Genomic DNA, 20,880 nt, shown 5'->3' on the forward strand with positions numbered 1-20,880 from the left:
ACAAGGTGGACTGCATTAAATCACCAAGGTCCCTTAGACAACACCTTCCAAACCCACAACCATCTAGACGGATAAGAGCAGCAGATTCCTGGGAACCCCAACACCTGGAAGTTCCCCTCCAAGTCACTTGCCACCCTGACTTGGAAATATACCGCCGCTCCTTCACTGTCGCTGGGCGACATATTGGAACTCCCTCCCTAACAGCACAAGGGGTGTACCTATACCTCAAGGACTGCAGCGGTTCAAGAAGGCAACTCACCACCACCTTCTGAAGGGCAAATCGGGATGGGCAATAAATGCTGGCCTAACCAGAGATGCCCACATCCCGTAAATTAAATTTTAAAAGAAATTCTAGAGAGAGAAACAGTGAATGTTTCCAACCAATGATCTTTCATCAGGTTTGTTCTGATAAGTTCAAATGAGAGGTCATCAACTTGGAAACATTGGACCATAATTTTACTGATTTGTGGAGAATCTGTGAACCTTAAAAATGTGGGCCGGACTACATATCCCATTTTCATCAGTAGGGGAAATTAGTACTTGTGACTCACACGTGAGGGAAATCCAAACTCAGTAGGACCATTTGAAGGGTGCTGAGTTCAAATAGCCCCATTTTCACTATAGAAAAGGACCTTAACTCGCAGAATATGTAAATGATCTTGAAGGGTGGATAAGATCTGTAAACTGATCATATGTGAAGTTATTTAAATCCCCGGCGCTTTAAACATTTAAAAATAGGCTACCTGTGTTAATGAGAGTGGAAACAAAATCTTTCTAGCCATTTAATAACATTTCCATGGGTCATCATTATATCATTATATATGCTTGGCTGCTTCTCATAACCAGCAATTTTCTCAGTGGAGGTTGTAAGTTTACAATTTGATTGATAGCTCAAAGAGGTTATTCGAGGATGAGCTGCCTTTTACGTTGTTATGGCATGGCAGACGGCAAGTGCCAGGCTGTCTATATCCCAAAGGAAAACTTCGAACTAGCTGCCACAACTGTTTGTAATTTGTATATTATGAGTTATCTGAAGTCCAGATAAATAAATTCTTAAACATATTTTAAAAACTTTTGAATGGTGTTTAAAGACACAAGAATACCTTTACATGGTTAACAGCACTTTTCAAACATTCCCTAAAAGATATTGGATTAAATAAACTCAGAGCTAAACCCATTTTTGATGGCAACAGTATTTATAGATTATCTAATTTATAAACTTTCAGTAAAATTACCATGCAATGCCTTGCTGCTCGAAGGAAAATTTCACACAGTCTCCTTTCTGAAGGTGGCAGCAAAACTGGTGTTTGCAGTCTGGCTCCAGCACACACTGCCTTGATCAAGATCTCACAGCCACACACAACAGCCTTCAATTTCACTGAATGTTTTCCCCCTTTGATCTTCCACTCTCTTATTTCTGCAGTCCTATAGAAGCTCCTCCTCTGAGAACTGATCAACCTTTTTATTACTTTATGGCTACTACATTTATAAAGTAACTGTACTATTTTCTCTCTCACTTTTATAATCTCTCAATTATATATGCTTCCTTGCAAATTCAACAGTCAGCTTTATAATCACTGATCTTATCTGCCGAATGCAAATTCCTGTTCAAGCTGCTTCCCTGATCCCCTGTCATTGCCATTTGAACCAATTGCATTTGCACCTCCGCTATTGATGCTTTGACCTTTGCAGTCTACAGGTCTCCAGTTTAATTAAACCAGTCACGTTCATACTTACATATACAAGTTTGTTTCCTAGTATATGGTACTATTACAATGATATTACAAAAAATATTAAGAACTCTAATTTTCTTTATAAAATGGGGTTAATGAGTAGAGAACAACAAACTTGAGCTAATTTAAAAGTTTTGAATGGGCTTTCGTGAATGGGTGTTTCTTTTCATATATTGAAGGCTCTAATAGATATTTAGACCTTTATTTTATTTCATCTCAACATCGCTCCTGAGGTCTTCCCATGGTGAAAACTGGGTGAGTTTGCATGGAGAGTTTAATGGCAAAGAGTGATGGGTTGGGGGGGGGGGGGGGGGGGGTGTTTGGCCTGATCTGGCATTACATTTTTATGGGGGCTATAAGGAGCTAAATCCATGGGTGTGCGGCATTAGGTTCATATGGTGGCATGAGGAGTGGGTGAGGGATTGATGGGCTGTGTAGGCTAGAGGGCCTAGAGTGAACAACTGGGGCAAAGTACTTGACACTCGGCAACCTCTGTGGCTACCTCAAAACTATTTCCAGGGGCGGAGGGCCATAACACCATCGGCAGGCGGTCCATCAGCTGCCAGGGCACTTTTTCCCCAAGGCAGATGCAGGGAACCAGAAGAACATTTGATAATTCAGTCCATTCATTCTGTTTTGCTCTCCACAAATGTTGTCCATTCTGCTGAGGATTTCCAGCATTTTAAATCTTTGTTTCAGATTTCCAGCATCCGTAGTATTTTGCTGTCACATTTATAATGCATTGTATTTATCCACATAAATGGAAGGTTGTATGTATCACTCTCTAGGGCGTACTAAATAAAAACATCTGTGGTTGGCTCCCATTTATGGATGCAGGGGTCACAATTTGCAACTTGCCATGCCTGTTTAGACATGGGGCATGTAAACCTTTGAGCTACCTCCTCATTTAAATGTGATTCGTGTTGCTTACTGGCTGCACACACAACAATGAGTCAGACTTGAAACAAAGCCAGAATGTATTGCAGCTGGCCTGGACATCTGGAAGGGAACCTGCACCAAATCACAAGAAGCTGCTTCATAATACCTGTGCTGCAACTGCAAACAAAGAAGGTGGAATACCAGGACAGAAAGAGGGCTCTCCACCTCTCTATGTTGTACTTGACATCTTAGTCATGGAGATGGAAAGGGAGGGAAGAGGCCATATTTCAATGAAACGTCCCTTCGCCCTCAAACAATGCTCTCTGAAGGGAGAGGAAGCAGGGAGCAGGTAGCCAGGGAGGTCAATCTCTGGCCTGAAGTCTTGCACCCAGTACATGGCTGGAGTCCCTGAAGAAGCTCCATGACCTCAAGTAGGGGATTGAGATCGAATGCATCTTGACATGTGTAATGAAAAATGGAAAAATGTGGCATTTGGGCTGTGGGTGTTGTCCTAGGAGGACTTGGGGTTTTTGTTTGGGGAACCAATGTTGGGCGAAGGGAGCAGATGACCAACTTGAGCTGGTGTCTTTAGAGGAACGGGATGTCACCAGTCAGTGCCTTGAAGCTCATCTGCCTGCAATTCAATTAAAAATCATCTCAAGTTGCGGGGGAGAAAAAAAGGTGGTTTGCCATTATTTTTGTCTACGGGTGTGTGTGGAGTCGACCACAGTGGGAGTTTTTGTTGTTTATGAAATAAATAAAAAGTTTTATTGGAAAGGGACGCTCGCTGGGACTCGTGGGGGCTGTTATTTTTTTTTTAAATAACAGCAGTTGGGGCAGTTGAAAGCAGTTTAGTTGGAAAAGGCAGCGGAGAGGAAGGCAGCCGACGACCGGAGCAGAAGGAAAAAGCCAACGTCATGCAGAGGCTGGGCAAATGGTTCCGCAAAGCGAACAAAGTGCCAGCGGCTATAAAGAACAAGGTCATAAAGAAATAAATAAAGAGCAGGAGGAAGAAAGAAGAAAAAATTGTGAGGCTCGCTTTAAAAAAAAAGAAAAACCAAGCAGCCCAGAAAATATATCGGAAGACCCAAGATTAAAAGAATAATGATTGACAAGGAAGACCTGAAGATCTTACTACTGGCCCAAAACATCAAAAGAAAAAGATCCTTCATAAAAAAATCATTTTAATCTTTTAATTTTGAAAATAAACTTAATTTAAGTTAATAGCCTGAAAGAATTGTTATTAATTCCAACTATAAAGTTTACTTATTCTACTCAAAAAGCCTGACCCGTGTGTAGACCTATTAAGTGATAGGTAAATGAAATCTTCTAGGGTTATACCGGTGATTAACTTGAAAAATTTGTTTAATCTGAATGGCACCCACCCAAGTCTGTCTAGGAGTCAGGGACACAAGGGAGTCCCTATTCACCACATAGAATTTCTCCACCCTCTGTGGTTTAGGAGGATATTTTTTGGTGATATCTCGATCCTTATTAGTTTAGGGGAGAATTCTTGGTGGTTTTAACTTCACATGACATCCCATACCCAGCACATCACCGATCTCCCACACTGCTCAATGCATAACATCCCCATCACTCACTCAACAGCAGTCCATAACAGTCAGAACACAAGCCTAACTTTATGATGCACATGCTAACCCTCACACACCTTCCACTGGTCCCAGCCTCACTTCCATCACTCAATGCTTTCACATACCGCCAGCTTTGGCAGGCATATCATCCAAACCTTATGTAATACAATCACATACATGCTTCCCCCTCTTGCAGAAAAAGGTAGCATAACATACAGCGGAGTAGCAGAGAAGCACAGGGACCATGCATGCCTTTAATCCACTGAGCCCCATTGAGGAGATGGTGCTCCGCATCATGGGGCTGGATGCCACGGCAACAACTATCACCAAGATAATCAATGATGATGATGATATGTTACTGCCATTTGGCCTTTCTCAAACCCCACCTCACCCTGCATCAGTGTCTAAAGCAAACATGGTGTGACCACAGACTTCTGGCTTACACACCAATACCTTCGCATCTCACTCCAATCCTCCCTTTCTGATTTCAGACAGCCAAGGACTACCACCTTCCCAGCCAAAGCACACCCAGGTAAAAGAAAAAGAGCACGCTTACACCAATGATGCAGAAGCACCATCACATAATTGCATTCACCAGCTCACATACAAGCACTATCTTAAAGGCTAGTAGAGAGTCAAGCTCAGCAAGTGGCCAATCACCTGCCGCAGGTAGGCTGCAGCCAGACAGTAACTCACCATGGCAGAAGGTCACAGACTAATTCTGCCACAGCTGACTCTGATGAAGACATCAATAAGAGTGGAATACAGGAGAATGCTAATAACATAACTAGATACTTAATTCATTATCAGCCTTCCAGACAACCTATGTCACTATCAAGTGGCTCCAAAGTGACAGAGGTCATCGCACAGGGCTCAAAGCTAATCCTATCCACTGTAGAAGTGGTGCCTAACTCCTTGGCAGCACCAACAGACCAGCTGTGATGCAAAGCTTGGTGGGAACTGTCTCAGTTTCCACCACCACATTGGCACAATCTACAAAACTTCTCAGTGGTGCAGTGGAAGCTTGGATGGAAGTTATGAGATCCATGCTTGCAGCCATGCAGGCTCGCTACCATGACTATGGATCTCAGAGCTCAGAGGGACAGGCACCTCCAATCACAATCCACAGTACTTGTGGAAGCAAAAGTAACTCAAAAACACCAAACACGGTCAGCAGCGAAGCAATGGTGCTCACCACTAACTCCGAAGAAAGCATCCCATACGTGTCTTTGTTTTAATAATGCAGGCATTTTATATTTCACAGATATAAAATCAGCTGTTCAGGCCAAAGAGAAATTTTCCAGCATTTATTATGAACTTGGTACACATTAAAAACCCCGTATTGTGGGACGCGATACTGGACAAATTTAGGATTTGATTGGACTTTGCAGTGTGGGTACGGTCCCATTTGCCAGTTTTGCACTAACAAAGTGATTTCTAAACCCTTTTGCCCATACCAGGGTACTAGGCAGGATGTCTGATGTACCTCTTTTCCTTTGTGTTAGCAACAGATCCACTAGCCATGGCACTGAGGACTTTAAAAGCTTGGGAAGGAAAAGTTAGAGGAGGGGTGGAGCATAGAGCCTCGCTATACACTGACGATTTGCTATTATATGTTAGGGATCTTGGGGCCTTTTCTGGTGAGAAGCTAAATATAGGAAAGAGGGAATACTTGGTGGTCGGGACACCAGAGCGGAGAGGAGGGCTTGCCGTTCCGGCTAGCAGGAAGTCAGTTTTGGTATTTGGGGGTCTAGATAGTGTCATGGGAGTGACCCTTTAAGAAATGTTTTGTCTTATCAAATGTCTTCAGTGATGTCATTGTGTGGGTGGAGCTGAGCTGTGGCTCTGGGTTTTACTTTCATTGGCTTGGGCTGTTTGTGGCTCTGAGTTTTTCTGCCTTCGTTTTCACATTTGGATGCTGGATTCAGGCAGAGAAGTCTTGTCTCTCTCTGCATGTTAAAAGGTGTTTCCAGATAACTTGATAACTTAAAACACTACACCCCTGTATGCTTCAACCGATGCAGGTGTTATATAGTTAAATTGTGTACCTTGTGTTGCCCAATTATGTATTTTCTTTTATTTCCTTTTCTTTTCATATACTTAATGATCTGTTGAATTGCTCGCAGGAAAATACTTTTCACTGTACCTTGGCACACGGGATAATACAGAAAATCCAAATCTAAAGAGATAACTGCTTTCTGGGAGGAATTCAAACCTATTGTTTTGGTAAAAGGGTTTTCTGATTCATGTGATGTTGTTTTTAAATTGAAACAGTTAAGGGAAATTTATTAAGGGTTAGATATAGAGTACTGGAGCTGTGTGGGGTATTTATGTTTGTAATTGATAAAAATGCTTACTGTGTGCGTTTATAAAAATGTTAACTGAATTTGTGGAATAAACTTTGTTTTTGATTAAAAGTGCTTAAGGCCTCTGTTCAATAACACCTGAAAGGTAGGCCCTTGTGCTCCTCGATTCCCCATTGGGTCACTGTCTGTGCGGACTTTGCACGTTCTTCCCGTTTCTGTATGGGTTTCCTCCGGGTGCTCCGGTTTCCTCCCACAGTCCAAAGATGTGCAGGCTAGGTGGATTGGCCATGATAAATTGCCCTCAGTGACCAAAAAAGGTTAGATGGGGTTATTGGGTTACAGGGATAGGGTGGAAGTTTGGGCTTGAGTGGGTCGGTGCAGACTCGATGGGCCAAATGGCCTCCTTCTGCACTGTATGTTCTATGGTCTATAACCAAAATCTATAAACAGCTGTGGGTCAGGTGAACTCCATGATACACTTTGGAGTTTTCTAAACCATGGCCCATAACAATAGCAAGGGACTGGGAGAAACTCCAGAGGTTGAACTTCACGAATTTGGGAGGGAAGGTTAAGACAGATCTGCAAAGATGAGACAGTCTCCCACCATCTCGGAGGGTCGAGTGCAGTTGTTTAAGATTATCTTGCTGAGATTTTATTTTTATTTCAGTGCCCATCCAAGGCATTTTTCAGGGAGATCAACCGACTTGTGGCTGGGTTTATTTGGGCAGGAAAGGATCCGAGGATTAGGAGGATGGTGGCTTGGCCGTGCCAAACTTTCAATATACTATTGGGCGACCAATGCTGAAACGGTGGTGGAGTGGTGCAGCATCGGAGGAGTTGTGGGTCCAGGTGGAAGCGCAGTCTGTGAAGGGGGCAAGCCTGGGGGCGTTGGTAATGGCTCCGCTCCTGGTGGTGCCAAAGAAACATCGACTAACCCGGTAGTAGTAGCCAGGTTAAATGTTTGGAGGCAACTCCGTCAATATTGCAATTTGAAGGCTGCCTCCAGGCTTCCTCCCATCTGTGCAAACCTATCATTCGCTGTCAGATTTGAGGGAGTGGAAGGAAAAGGGGTTGGAGAAGGTGGGAGATTTAATTTTAGAGGGTCAGTTCACTAGCCTGGGGGAACTGAAGGAGAAATATGGGCTTATGGATGCTGATGGGTTCAGGTATCTCCAGGTGCATAGCTGAGTGAAAAGGTCCTCTCCAGCCTTCCCGATGAAGCAGCCTTTTACCTTGCTGGAGCGTATTTTATCCTGCTCAGGATCAGAGGTCGGGTATATACCAGCGGATAGTGGAGGGAGGAGACATGCTCAGTTGAGAGTGTGAAGGTAAAGTGGGCAGAAGAGCTGGGACAGATTTTGGAAGAGGAGGGCTGGAGCAAAGCACTGAGGATGGTGAACACAACCTTGCCCTATGCGTGGCTGAGTCTCATTCAGTTAAAATTTGTGTTTCGGGCAGCACAATGGCACAGTAGTTAGCACTGCTGCCTCACACCGTCGAGTTCCCAGGTTCGATCCTGGCCCTGGGTCACTGTCCATGCTGAATTTGTACATTCTCCCTGTGCTTGCATGGGTTTGGCCCCAATAACCCAAAGATGTGCAGGGTAGGTGGATTGGCCATGCTAAATTGCCCCTTAATTGGAAAAAATTAATTGGGTACTCAAAATTTATTTTTAAAAAGTAGTGTTTCGAGCACATCTCAGGATTGCTAGAATGAGTGTGTTTCTCAATGGGATGGAGGATAGATGTGGTCGGTGTTCCGGGATCTGGCGCACCACGAGCACATGTTCTGGTCGTGCCCAAAGCTCGCGGGCTTCTAGAGGTCCTTTTTTTGATACTATGTCGGAAATCTTGGGCATTGGGTTGGAGCCTTGCTTACTAGTGGCGATGTTTTGGGTTTCTAATGTGCCACAGCTCCAGGCGGGGGCAGACATCCTGACATTGCTCGCTTGTGGCAAGGAGGCGGATCCTCTTGGGTTGGAGGTCGACTATACCTGTGAGCACCTCGGTGTGGCTGGGTGACTTGGGAGATTCTTTACTTTGAGAAGGTCAAGTTTACCGTGAGAGGATTGGTGAAAGGGTTTTACCGTAGATGGCGGCCATTTGTAATGTACTTTAGAGTTGGTCACTGTTAGCTGTTGAATCGGAGGGGGGATGGGGGGGGTTGGGAGTTCTTACTGTTTCGCTGTTATTCTATGTTATTGTGTGCATTGTATGCAAATTGTTAAAAATAATAAAAAATATTTCCAAAAACAAAAAAAAACCATGTGATGCTCCATTCAACAAGATGTAACCTTTCAAGAGATTTTACAGCGAGACAACTGCTCAACAGTTCAATGACTGGATTGCAATCTGCATAGAGCTCAACAGTGCATCCTATAGTGAAGCACAGTGATGGTGAATGCTAACAGCTTCACCATTGTTACTACAACAAAATTCAGATATTTTTAAAAGATTAGGAAACTGTCACCAGGACAACTTCAATATTCTACAAATTCTTTTTTCTGACAATTAGTGAGCTGGCCGCAGAGAAACATTATCACCTGACTGCGTGACCTTGCATCAAATCAAGGACTGATTTTAATATCCTTCTGTTCAGTGAAAACCCAATGAGCTTCTCCAAGCCAAAGCTCACCCTGTCTAACACTGAAGAGATCTGACTCAACTATTAAGCATCTAAATAATCACAATTGATGGAGGAGCGCAAACCGTGAATTAAGTCAGACCTTCTTATGGCAAATTAAACTTCCACATTCCTCACCACAGCAGAAAGTCTGCATAGAATAGCCAAGTGAAGCTTAAATACACCGCTTCTTATCGTCTCAACACACAACCTTTCCTTGTTCACAAATCTAAAAACCAAAAGTTCTCCCTTGTTTACTGAGTCAGGATTTCTTAAGCCCAGGTTTTCTGCAGGAAACGCAGTCCTGGTTATTTCTCTACATTTCTCTGTACTTCCAACAATCAGCAAAATGAAAAACGATAAATATTCTCCTAGATTGACTATCTCTGCCTGAGCACACTATTGTGCGACTGGATATGAAAAAAAAGCGAAAAAAAGCAGGTGTTTCATTTGGTCAGGCCACAGAGGTTACCTTGAAAAGCAGCGGCATTGCGCGATATTAGAAATTTCAGCGTTGAGCTGGATGTTTGAAGCAAATTTTGAATGTCTTGACGGGCTGCAGCTTGGTACCGCTCCTCCATTTTTCTTGTGCAGCATGTTGGATCCTTTGAGGTGCACACCTGTAGATCAGAACCTAAAAGAAAATGAAAAGAATTAATGCACTTTTCCTTCACATTTGATTCAATGTTGCTCAGTTCAGATTATCTAATAATTGATTTTTAAAAGGGAACCTTATGTTCCCATTGGCAAATTCAAATAACTTTTCATTTTAAGAAATATTTTTCTGTTAGCATTGCTGCCTACGGCGCTGAGGACCCGGGTTCGAATCCCGGCCCTGGGTCACTGTCCGTGTGGAGTTTGCACATTCTCCCCATGTTTGCGTGGGTTTCACCCCCACAACCCAAAGATGTGCAGGGTAGGTGGATTGGCCACACTAAATTGCCCCTTACTTGGAAAAAATGAATTGGGCACTCTAAATTTAAAAAAAAAAGAAATATTTTTCTTCCAACATAGCAACAAGTACAACTCATATAAACCATCAGAACAATAAAATGTAGTGCAGTTTGTCATTTTCCGTTTCAACAAAATTAACCGTAACACCCCCTAAAGAGGAGAGAAGAAAAAAAAAGGAACCCCAAGCTCCCCCTTGCTGGCCCCGCTCACCCCCTTTTTCTCCCTGCCCCCTAGCTGCTGGTCACAAACAGGTCCTTAAAGACGGCAACGAACTGTTCCCATCTGGAGCGGGACCCTTCCTCTAACCCTCTGATGGCATATTTCATTTTTTGCAGCCTTCAAACTTCTGCCAGGACTGCCAGCCAGTCCAAGGCCCCAAGTGGTGCTGTCGACCTCCATCTTAGCAGAATTCGACGCCAGGCTATCAGGGAGGCGAAGGCCAAAATGTTGGCCCCCTTCTCCTCCTCAAGAAGGACCGGCACGTCCAACACTCCAAATACTGCTACCAGCAGACATGGCTTCATCCTAGCCCCCACAACCTCAGACATGATCTTGAAGAACGAGGTTGAATTCAATCAATTTTGGACAGGACCAGAGCATATAGGAGCGGTTTGCCGGACCTCTCGGGCACCTTTCGCACCTATCCTCCACCCCAGGGAAGAACTCACTCATGTGTGCTCTAGTCAGGTGCGCCGTACATACCACCTTAAGCTATATCAGCCTGACATAAGAGATGGAATTCACTCTCTACAAAATCTCACTCCAGAGCCCTCCTTCCATTTCGAGCCCCAGTTCCTCCTCCCGCATCCTCTTTGTTTCTTCCAATGGGGCCCTTGCCTTCGATCCCCCGGGGAAGGAAGTCCCAGATCTACAGATATCTGAATGCGCTCCCTCTCGGGAGTTGAAATTTCTCCACCAAACCCGTAAGTCCCGCAAACCTACCATCCACATACAGGTCCCTAAACCTCTCGACACCCCTCCCCAACCACATGGAATGAATCGGTGGTTACTGCATATTGGTGCCAATACGGACATGTCCTGCAGTTTAAAACGTAGCCTGACTTGGTTCCAGATTCTAAGCGATGCCACTACCACTGGGCTTGTCGCAAACCTAGCCTGTGAGAATTGAAGAGGGCAGTAACCAGGGCCTGCAAGGATGGCCCGATACAAGAGGCCTCTTTCATCTGGACACATCCAACATATAACATTCCCCAACCACTGCTCCATCTCTTCCAACCACATTCCAACTTCTGCATTGTAGGAATTCTATAGTTCTAAACAGGAACGATCCCAGACTAAGGAAGGAACGGCCAGCATCATACCCCTTACCCAATTCCAGGGGGATGCTACTGAGCTGGCTGGAGAAGACAGGGATTACCCCTGTGGGTAAGGAGAGATCGGCCTCTCAAGGCAATCTGTTATGGATCACACCTCCATGAGTTCAACACATCCTGACATTCACAGTGAGTACCATGCAATCTTGAAATCTGCCTGCTCATGAACATAGAACATAGAACAGTACAGCACAGAACAGGCCCTTCGGCCCTCGATGTTGTGCCGAGCAATGATCTCCCTACTCAAACCCACGTATCCACCCTATACCCGTAACCCAACAACCCCCCCCCCCCCCTTAACGTTACTTTTTAGGACACTACGGACAATTTAACATGGCCAATCCACCTAACCCGCACATCTTTGGACTGTGGGAGGAAACCGGAGCACCCGGAGGAAACCCACGCACACACGGGGAGGACGTGAAGACTCCGCACAGACAGTGACCCAGCCGGGAACTGAACCTGGGACCCTGGAGCTGTGAAGCATTTATGCTAACCACCATGCTACCGTGCTGCCCTGAGTAACACTCAATCTTCTCTCTTACAGGCACCAGCAAATAGAGGCAGGCTAGGAGGTCCAATATAAGCCCCAGCCCCCAAACCACCTTGGATGAGGAAGCTGAGAAAGCCAATGAGGAAGAACCATCACTGCACTCACCCGCACTCCCAACCAGTGCAGAGACACACACCTCATTGGGTCACAGACTAAATTAGACTCGGGCTCACCTACTGGAAAACACCTCAGTGACACCTCTCCACAGTAGTCGGAGGCAGGGACAGAATTTGTAGGGGCATCTGGAAATCAGCCACGCATGGAGTCCAAATCAGATGATGAGCATCTGCGAGCAGCCATTAACACAATGCTGTAGATGCAATGACAGGCGGGGGAGCATCAGGCAGCGATGCAGCAGTCACTCAGCAGACTGGAGCAAAAAGATGGAGGAGCCTGCCCGTTCTGTCTGATGTCATGGTTCTGACATGCCAGCACCTAGAGGCCACCACAGGAAGGTTGACGACCACCATGGAGACCTTGGTCCAGCAGGTTTTGCCAGATTTACACTAATTCCTGGACTCCATGCCACACAAACTGATGGGCAGTAGTAAGAGTGTCTAGGTGAGAAGGGGATGAGACACATTGATCTCCCCTCAGCTGTCCCTTCTCCTTAAGGAGTCAGGGATGAAGAGCAGGAAGTCCAGGAATAGGGTGATCAGGTTCAGTTACCATGGGACAATGCGGTCAACGATGAATTACATGGAAGACGTGCCCGTGCCACTTTAATTGCTACCAGATTCCAGGAGGAGTAAAGTGAAGGCAAAGCGAGACGGCCACATTCCTCCTGTCTCTAATGCTCCATTTGGTGCCTTTGGATACACAGAGAGGATGAGTATTATTTCGACAGCCTGGGGCTTTCACTCAGAATACTCCTAGGATTTGCAGCTACTCAGAATCCTCTCTGCTTGTGAACATATCCACTCAGGCCCAGGAAGGGCATGTGCCCCTGGACAAGAGATCCTTAACAGGCTGGGAGGGCATCAGGTCTCAGGCCACTAGAGGACATCCACCATAATCAACACAGACATTGTGTTGTGGATGTCGTGGCTGCACCCAGGGGTGTTGGTAAGGTTAGGAAAATGAAGCAATATTAGAAGAACTTTTGGGTCATGGGTGTACAATCACCGCCAAAATATTAACTTTTGTTAATCCGTTTGGTGTTTATGGCTTGGTAAACTGAAGACGCTGTGATTAGATACATGTGAATCCTCTTATTTCAAGGTTAGCCGTGCTGTCAATCAGCAATTGTGAGATTCAAATTCATGCAATGTCACCCTCATTGAAGATCGTCTCTGCACACTTGTGTAATATCACTGAGATTAATGAGCTTGGACTCTTTATCCTCACATCACATCATTGTGTGAGGGCAGATCAGCAGCCATGAGGGATTAGTCACGAGGCAATTGTGTCTCCTCAGTGGTGGTGCCAAAGGACAAGACCTGGATGGGAGGAGGACATCCTGAATCATGTCCAATCTCACTTTCCACTGTAGTTTCTCATTGAAGTGACGATGGCTACATCAATTAAATTGCTGCAGGGTTTGCGCTGTTGTGTCTATTTTCACTTCCCAAAGTGAACGCATACATGGTGCACTGCTAACCTTCATAGAGATCATGGCCTGGTCAATCATGAGGCTGGAAGTTGCAAGTCTGAGTTATGAACTTGCTTTTCATGTGGCTGCTTGAACATCTCTTTCAATACAATGGAATGGCATTAAGGGACAGGAGTGATGGGACCATTTTGCCTTCACATTAATTCTCCTGGAATCTGGTAGCAATTAAAATGGCACAGGCATCTCTTCCACATCGTTCTTCCAATGGCATCATCCCGTGTAGCTGACCTTGATCACCCTCTTCCTGGCCCTCCTGCTCGTACTCCCAATGATCTCAGACCAGTTGAAATTGATGAAATGAAAGCCTTTACGGTTGACAAACATTCAGGAAACTGCCATGGAGCCCTTAAAGCACATGGGTGCAGGAGATTGCCCAGACGCCTCCAATCTGTTTTGAAAAGGAAGGCACATTGAAACGTGTAGAAAATCCAGAACACAGCGAAAATATCAAGAACTAACAGAAAGATGATGTCGCTTGAAAGGAAACCTGCTCTTCTTAATGAAAAATAGAAGCAATACATCAAACCCTGTTGAGGTAATAGTGCTGGAATAATGTGACATTGTGGAGTGCAGAGATAACAGGAGCACAGCATTAACCATCACATTTCAGAGTGGAGAGCCAGGGATTCACCTTGACGCCGTCTCAAAGTCAGACTGTGGTGACTGGATTGCAGCACTCCGAGAAGCAAACTCTGAAGGTTTGCAAAGGAGAATTGCATAGCTCCAGGAATTCGTATGGAAATCAAAGCGAATACCAGCCCAGGTGGAACCCATCGGATTCTCCCCCTGCCAGAGATTCCAACTCCACGGATAACTATTGGCAAAATTCCATTTGAACCGAAACTGGAGTTCAGCCTTGCATGCAAGGAACTAGTGGCTACAGCTTGTGATTGGAAACCAAATTATTTTGTGCAGATCACCTGCACAACAGAGCTTGACCAGATACTAACACTGAAACGGTGGAGCAAAGCTTCCTGGGCTCTGCTATATTTGCTGTTAGTGATCTGCTAAAGTCGGAGGAGCAAACATTGACTATTAACCCAAGATCTCTACGTAAAAAGAAGTTCCAGAGTAGTATGCGAGTTTCTCTGTCCCCAAACAAGTTCATCGTGTAACACTTTTGTAATTACATGTACTCAACCACCACTTTTGAAAATTTTAATTTCTCATGCAGATTTAGAAATATGCATATACTGGGTAACGGGTATAGGGTGGGGGTGTGGGCTTGGGTAGGGTGTTCTTTCCAAGGGCCGGTGCAGACTCGATGGGCCGAATGACCTCGTTCTGCACTGTAGTTCTATGATTATATGATTGCACCCTGCACTCTTGGGAAGCCCGAGGTAGTTGCAAACCCATTGAATCTAGAAGCCTCACTGCCTTCATCAAATGCAATCCTCACGTAGTGAAGTGCCTTGCTGCAGACCAGTGTTTTTGAAACTTTTTTCCAGGGACCCACTTTTTTTTTTAAGAAAATATTTTATTGAAGCATTTGTAATTTTCACAATTTAACATGTTGACATTTCTAAAACCACGGGTCGACGCACAAAATACCCCCGAAAAGAACGAACAATAAACCATGTCCCCCACTTCTCCCGCCCTGTCCAGCTGCCAACTCCGGGCGAATCCCACTATTGATCCTCTCAGAGCGAACTTGATTTTCTCCAGACTGAGAAACCCTATCATGTCGCTGACCTACACTCCTGACTTCAGGGGCTCCGAGTCCCTCCATCACAGCAAGATCCGTCTCCGGGCCACCAGGCCACCAGGGAGGAGAAGGCCAGGATATCGGCCTCACCCCCCTTGCCCCCCCCCCCCCCCCCCCCCCCTCCCCCCAAATATTGCCAATTCTGGACTCAGAGTTACCCTACCTTCCAGGATTTCTGACATAACATTCTTAAATCCCTGCCAGAATTCCCTCAGTTTCGGACACGCCCAAAACATATGAACATGGTTGGCCGGGCTACAGCCATACCGTCCACATCTGTCCTCCACCTCCTTGAAGAACCTACCAGGGACCCAACTTCAGACCCACGCCGGCCGACCTTCGCAACATCATTTTTGCTTTAATGAGACAGGTGAGCCTGCTTGGTCCCCAATCAGGTTCACAGGAGGCGAGAGCAATGCACATAATCAGGTGCAGACTTCAGCTAGTTTCTTTGCGATGTCTTCATCTTTGTAAGGATGAAAAATCCAACCTCGCACATGTAGGTCGTTGTGAAGTTCAATAGCAACAAACTGTTCGTCTTACTCAGCACTGGATACACTTCGGCGATGCTGCGCCAGAATGCGGAGAGCCTCATGAACTGGTGGCGGGTTTTTAATGTGCTATCAGAGGCGAGGTGCAGATGTTTAGTTTCTTCATTTGGAGTCAGCAGTAAGTTAATAATTGACTCTGGGATCTCAAACTCAAAAGGATTCCGAATATTCGCTGTAAAGTAGTGACAAAAAACGCAGATCAACACAGCCAGATACGACTGAATAAGGCTTGCCAATCTATTGATAATTTATTAACACTGTTTTCTTCAATGTGTTATAGCAGTGTGGGGAACATGTAGTAGTCCTGACTTTGTATTTGCACTTGCCAAACTTTCAATGACTTTGGAAAGCATCTATTTCTTCACAGTGCCGAAAACAATCATCATCCTTCCCTTGCAATTTGAGCTTCAATTCATTTAGAATCGAAAAGATGTCTGCAAGATGAGACATAGTTAGCATCCAACTCTCATTTGACAGTCCTTCTCTGCATATAACACACATGGACTTTGCATCCTGATTTGCACTGGAAAAAATAACAAAGCTATTCCAAAGAAATCATCTTTATTCTGCTTTGTCCTGATGTAACTTTCTTCTTACTAGGCTGTTTACCAGAGGCCCTGGAGCTCTGTATACAGTTCACACTAGCACTGCTTTGTCCTGTCATGGACTCCCCTGATCAGCTCTCTTCAGCAGATTCAGTTGTGAAATCCTGACGTGTTTGTATCTCTGACCCTCTCTTCCTTATAATAAAATGATCCATCTTTCTTCACAGTCCTGTTGCCTTGCTTACTCACAGTTAGACAATGGAGGAATCTCTCCTCCATGATTTTGTATCAAAAGTATGGATGTACTGGATGCATGATGGTGTACATGCCAGACGCGTGACCTGGTTTCTGCTGATGCTTCTGGCCAGAAGACTGCATCATTCCATTTAAAAGCTGGTTGCGGTGGCATTAGAAGCTGGTCGCGGCCGTTGTGCATTTTTCCCCGCAATCGGGAATGCCACAACCGATCGCTCTGCGAACCCCCAACACCCACCCGTGACTCAGGCGAGGCCTCCTCCTCGCGTCACCTGTCCCTTCTTCCCCTCTTCAACTGTATTAAAACCCTCAAAAAAGCAGCATTGAGCCCTGAATCCATAACTGTTTTGTCCTTTTCTCTGAAATGATACACCAAATAGATTAATAAATAACAGATTAAAATAGTGACGCTCACTATTTTGAGCCAAAGGTAACTGAAATGGTCTATAGTGGCTTCTGCCCTACTAGCCTTGTACCGGAGGTGTTAACATGGCACATTGAGTGACCAAGGTGCCAACCCGGAGACTTCACTTCTGAATCCTGCAGAGATTAGAGAAGGTTTGAATGACATGTGCCACCTAATCTAACTCAGTGCTCAAATCTGATCTGCTATACTAATTAAAAATAAGTTGCTCATTATTAATCACCAGATGACCTTTCCTATAGGAATGCTAATTCTGGAAATCACATGAAACTCTGATTGATGGGATGCCATATGTGCAGTCCCAAGTTTCACATTCTTGTATGTTAATATTGAAATGCAGTGATGTGATGTTAAGCCAGTGACTTCTACAATACCCTTTACAGAGCAGCAAAAGGAATGGGCTCCAATGGCTAGTTTCTCAAGGAGGAATTCCTCCTTTCTCTCAGCTCTGACTCCATTTGAACCTTGCGGCACCAAGATGTTACAGGGCACCATTGAAGAAGGGCCCCTTAGTCCAGCAGTACCTCCTTTCACACTCCCTCAGACCCCTCCCCTGCAGATCCACTCCAACTTTCAACTTAAACCTGCACCATTAGTTCGAAAGTGCGAGATGATGGTTCTTCACCATGACTGACACCAGCTTCAACACTCCATCTCTGCTTCCGCGTTGCACAAATTTACCCGCAACCTCACATGGTGAAGGCAGAGCTCCCCTGTTATTCTCCAACCTTCCTCAGTAATTTGTTTTGTTTATTCATTCATTTATGGGAAGTGGGCATTGCTGGCTAGGCCAGCATTGATTGCCTAACCCTAATTGCCCTTCAACAGAGTGGTTTGGTAGGTCACTTCGGAGGGCATTTAACAGTCATCTACATTCCTGTGGATCTGGAGTCACATTTAGGTCAGACCAGGTAAGGACAGCAGATTTCTTTCCCTGAAGGACATTAGTGAACCAGATGGTCTTTACAACAATCAATAATAGTTTCATGGTCATCATTAGACATTAATTCCAGATTTGTATTGAATTCATATGTCAGCATCTGCCGTGGTGGGATTTGAACTGGGTCTGCAGAGCATTGGCCCTGGGTGTCTAGATTACTAGTCCAATGACAGTACCACTATGCTATCATCTCCCCATGTTGTTGTGGTCAGCATTCCCACCCTCCCCATAGCCCATCAATGTTGATGTGCCCACGCACAAAGCAGACCTCATCTAAAGAACTGTGTGCATAGTCACAAAATGACAAAACCCCCAAAGAAAGCTTCACATACACTCACTTCATTATGTTTTCTCCAAATACAGATTGCAGATGCCTCCCATAACCATTATCATGATGCCTCCTGTAACCATCTGCAGATCACTACAGAGCAAGGCAAGCCAATGGACAAGGACTGTGAAAACACCTTGCACACCAAGCTGTGTATTATCCCAATTCGGCACACAGCCTTTGCCCCTCCTTGGAGCAGGAGTACAACATTCATGCCATGCAAAGCCCCATAGCATGGCCCAGTGCATCCCAGGATTGTCTCTTTTCCATCACTTTTACTGGGAGGTGAATAGAACTCTAGGACAGTTTGTACTCTCTCTCTCTCCTGACTGTGAGCCCAAGGAGCATCTCTGCTCTCTCACTCCAACCTCCTGGCCCCAGACCAAGGACTTTGACTATCAATGCATTTCCCATCAGGCTCCCCATTCCTCCTTATAAGTTTAGATGCAACCCATCACTCTTCTGCCACACAAACACATTCCCCCTCTTTCCTATTCCGGATTCTGGGTGCACCTGCACCCACTCATGCTCAAAGCATTCCATCCACCCCGCTGTACTGAGTACCGCTGAACAGTATTGTCCTTGTGGACTACGAAGTCACCCACCAGCAGACCAATCTTGCAACCCCAGCAGCGTTTAATTCCACGAGCACTGCAATGAGACGGACGCAGCGCTGTGCTAAGTAACCTATGTATGTAGCAATCACCTTGAAGTCATGTATGAAGAAAGATCTGACCACTGCTCACCATTCTTTTGCAAACGAGATACAGACCGGTGTGATTTCCCGCTGGCGTGACAAGATCGGAAGGTGGCATGTGATTCCTGTGAGTAGCAGATTGAATGAACGTGCATGGATTGGATTTGTTTATTGTCACGTGTACCGAGGTACAGTTAAAAGTATTTTTCTGCAAGCAGCTCAACAGATCATTGAACGCTTAATGGCTTTCACACCACCAGTCGATGGTTATCCGACCCGCCATTAGGAGAATTGCAAACTGTTTTCACACCAGCACAGGCAGAATAGGAAAATTCTACTCTTGATGTCGGAGACCTGTGTGTGCTTTTATCTCTATCAGACGCTGTTTCTTTCGCAACCTGGGTCACAGTCTGATTGCTCAGATGTCTGACTTTACATTCTCACTTTCGCTCTCTCCCCCTCCCCCCACCCTCTGGAACCTCAACTGGTCCAGAAATTGCCTCATCCCTTCCGCGCCCGCCAGGGGTTCCGACTCATAATTTGTTGTAGAATTCCTTAAAAACTTCATTCACCCCCTCCGGGTCTAAGACCAAGTTACCCTCCTTATTCTTTACTCCCCCAATCTCCCTGGCCGCCTCTCTCTCTTTCTCAGCTGGTGCGCCAGCATCCTGCTCGCCTTCTCCCCATACTCATACACCGCCCCCTTAGCCTTTCTCAGCTGTTCTACCGCTTTCCCTGTGGTCAACAATTCAAACTCCGCCTGAAGCTTGCGCCGCTCCCTCAGGAGTCCCGCATCCGGGGCCTGCGCATACTTTCTATCCACCCGAAGTATCTCCTCCACCAATCTCTCCCTCTCAGCCCTTCCCCTCTTCGCTCTACAAGACCGGATCGATATTAGTTCCCCTCTAAACAACTGCCTTCAGGGCTTACCAGGCCGTCGCTGCTGATACCTCCAGTGTCGTTTATTTCCAGGTAGTTCTAGATCCTCTTATTTACCCGCCCGCAAACCACCTCATCCACTAATAACCTCACGTCCAGCCGCCACAGCGGATGCTGCCCTATCTCCTCCCCAAGCCGCGAATCCACCCAGTGCGGGGCATGGTCCAAGACTGTAATCGCAGAGTATTCCGTCCCCGCCACCTTCAGGATCAACGCCCTGCCCAGAACAAAAAAGTGAATCCGGGAATAAACTTTGTGGACGTGGGAGAAAAAGGAAAACTCCTTTACCCTCGGCCGTGTAAACCTCCAGGGGTCTACGCCCCCCCCCCCCCCCCCCCCCCCATCTGCTCCATAAGGCCCTTCAATTCCTTTGCCGCTGCCGGCCTCTTCCCAATCCTGGATTTTGAGCAGTCCAAATTGGCTTCAATAACCGTATTGAACTCCCCTCCCATGACCAAGTTGTGAGACTCAAGGCCTGTGATTGTACCTAACACGCACCTCATAAAATCCACGTCGTCCCAGTTCGGGGTGTAGGCATTCACTAGCACCACTCGGACCCCCTCCAGCTTCCCACTCACCATGATATACCTACCCCCTTTATCAGCGACTATTCTCCCAGCCTCAAATGCCACATGCTTACTGATCAAAATTGCTACCCCCGGTCATCGAGTCCAGCCCTGAGAGGAACACCTGACTAACCCAACCCTTCCTTAATCTCATCTGGTCTGCGACCTTTAGATGCGCCTCCTGGAGCATTGCTACGTCTGCCTTTAGTCCCTTTAAATGAGTGAACACTCGTGCTCTCTTCACTGGCCCATTCAGACCTCTCACGTCCCACATAATCAGCCTGGACAGGGGGCTACCCTACCCTGCTGGCCCTTTTTAGACCAGACCCGAGCCGGCTCCCCCCG

General features: G+C 45.8%; 1 protein-coding gene across 3 annotated transcripts in view; it reads right to left on the reverse strand.

The window, feature by feature from the left end:
• gpc5a (glypican 5a) overlaps positions 1–20,880 on the reverse strand; it is a 1,363,183-nt gene that overhangs the window by 1,289,976 nt on the left and 52,327 nt on the right. For all 3 annotated transcript variants that reach the window (XM_038818309.1, XM_038818308.1, XM_038818307.1), the window contains exon 2: positions 9,605–9,766. In XM_038818309.1, the coding sequence (XP_038674237.1) occupies positions 9,605–9,766 (162 nt within the window). The remainder of the gene's footprint in view (positions 1–9,604; positions 9,767–20,880) is intronic.

Source organism: Scyliorhinus canicula, chromosome 14, assembly GCF_902713615.1.
Source record: "Scyliorhinus canicula chromosome 14, sScyCan1.1, whole genome shotgun sequence".
Taxonomy (NCBI): Eukaryota; Metazoa; Chordata; class Chondrichthyes; order Carcharhiniformes; family Scyliorhinidae; genus Scyliorhinus; species Scyliorhinus canicula.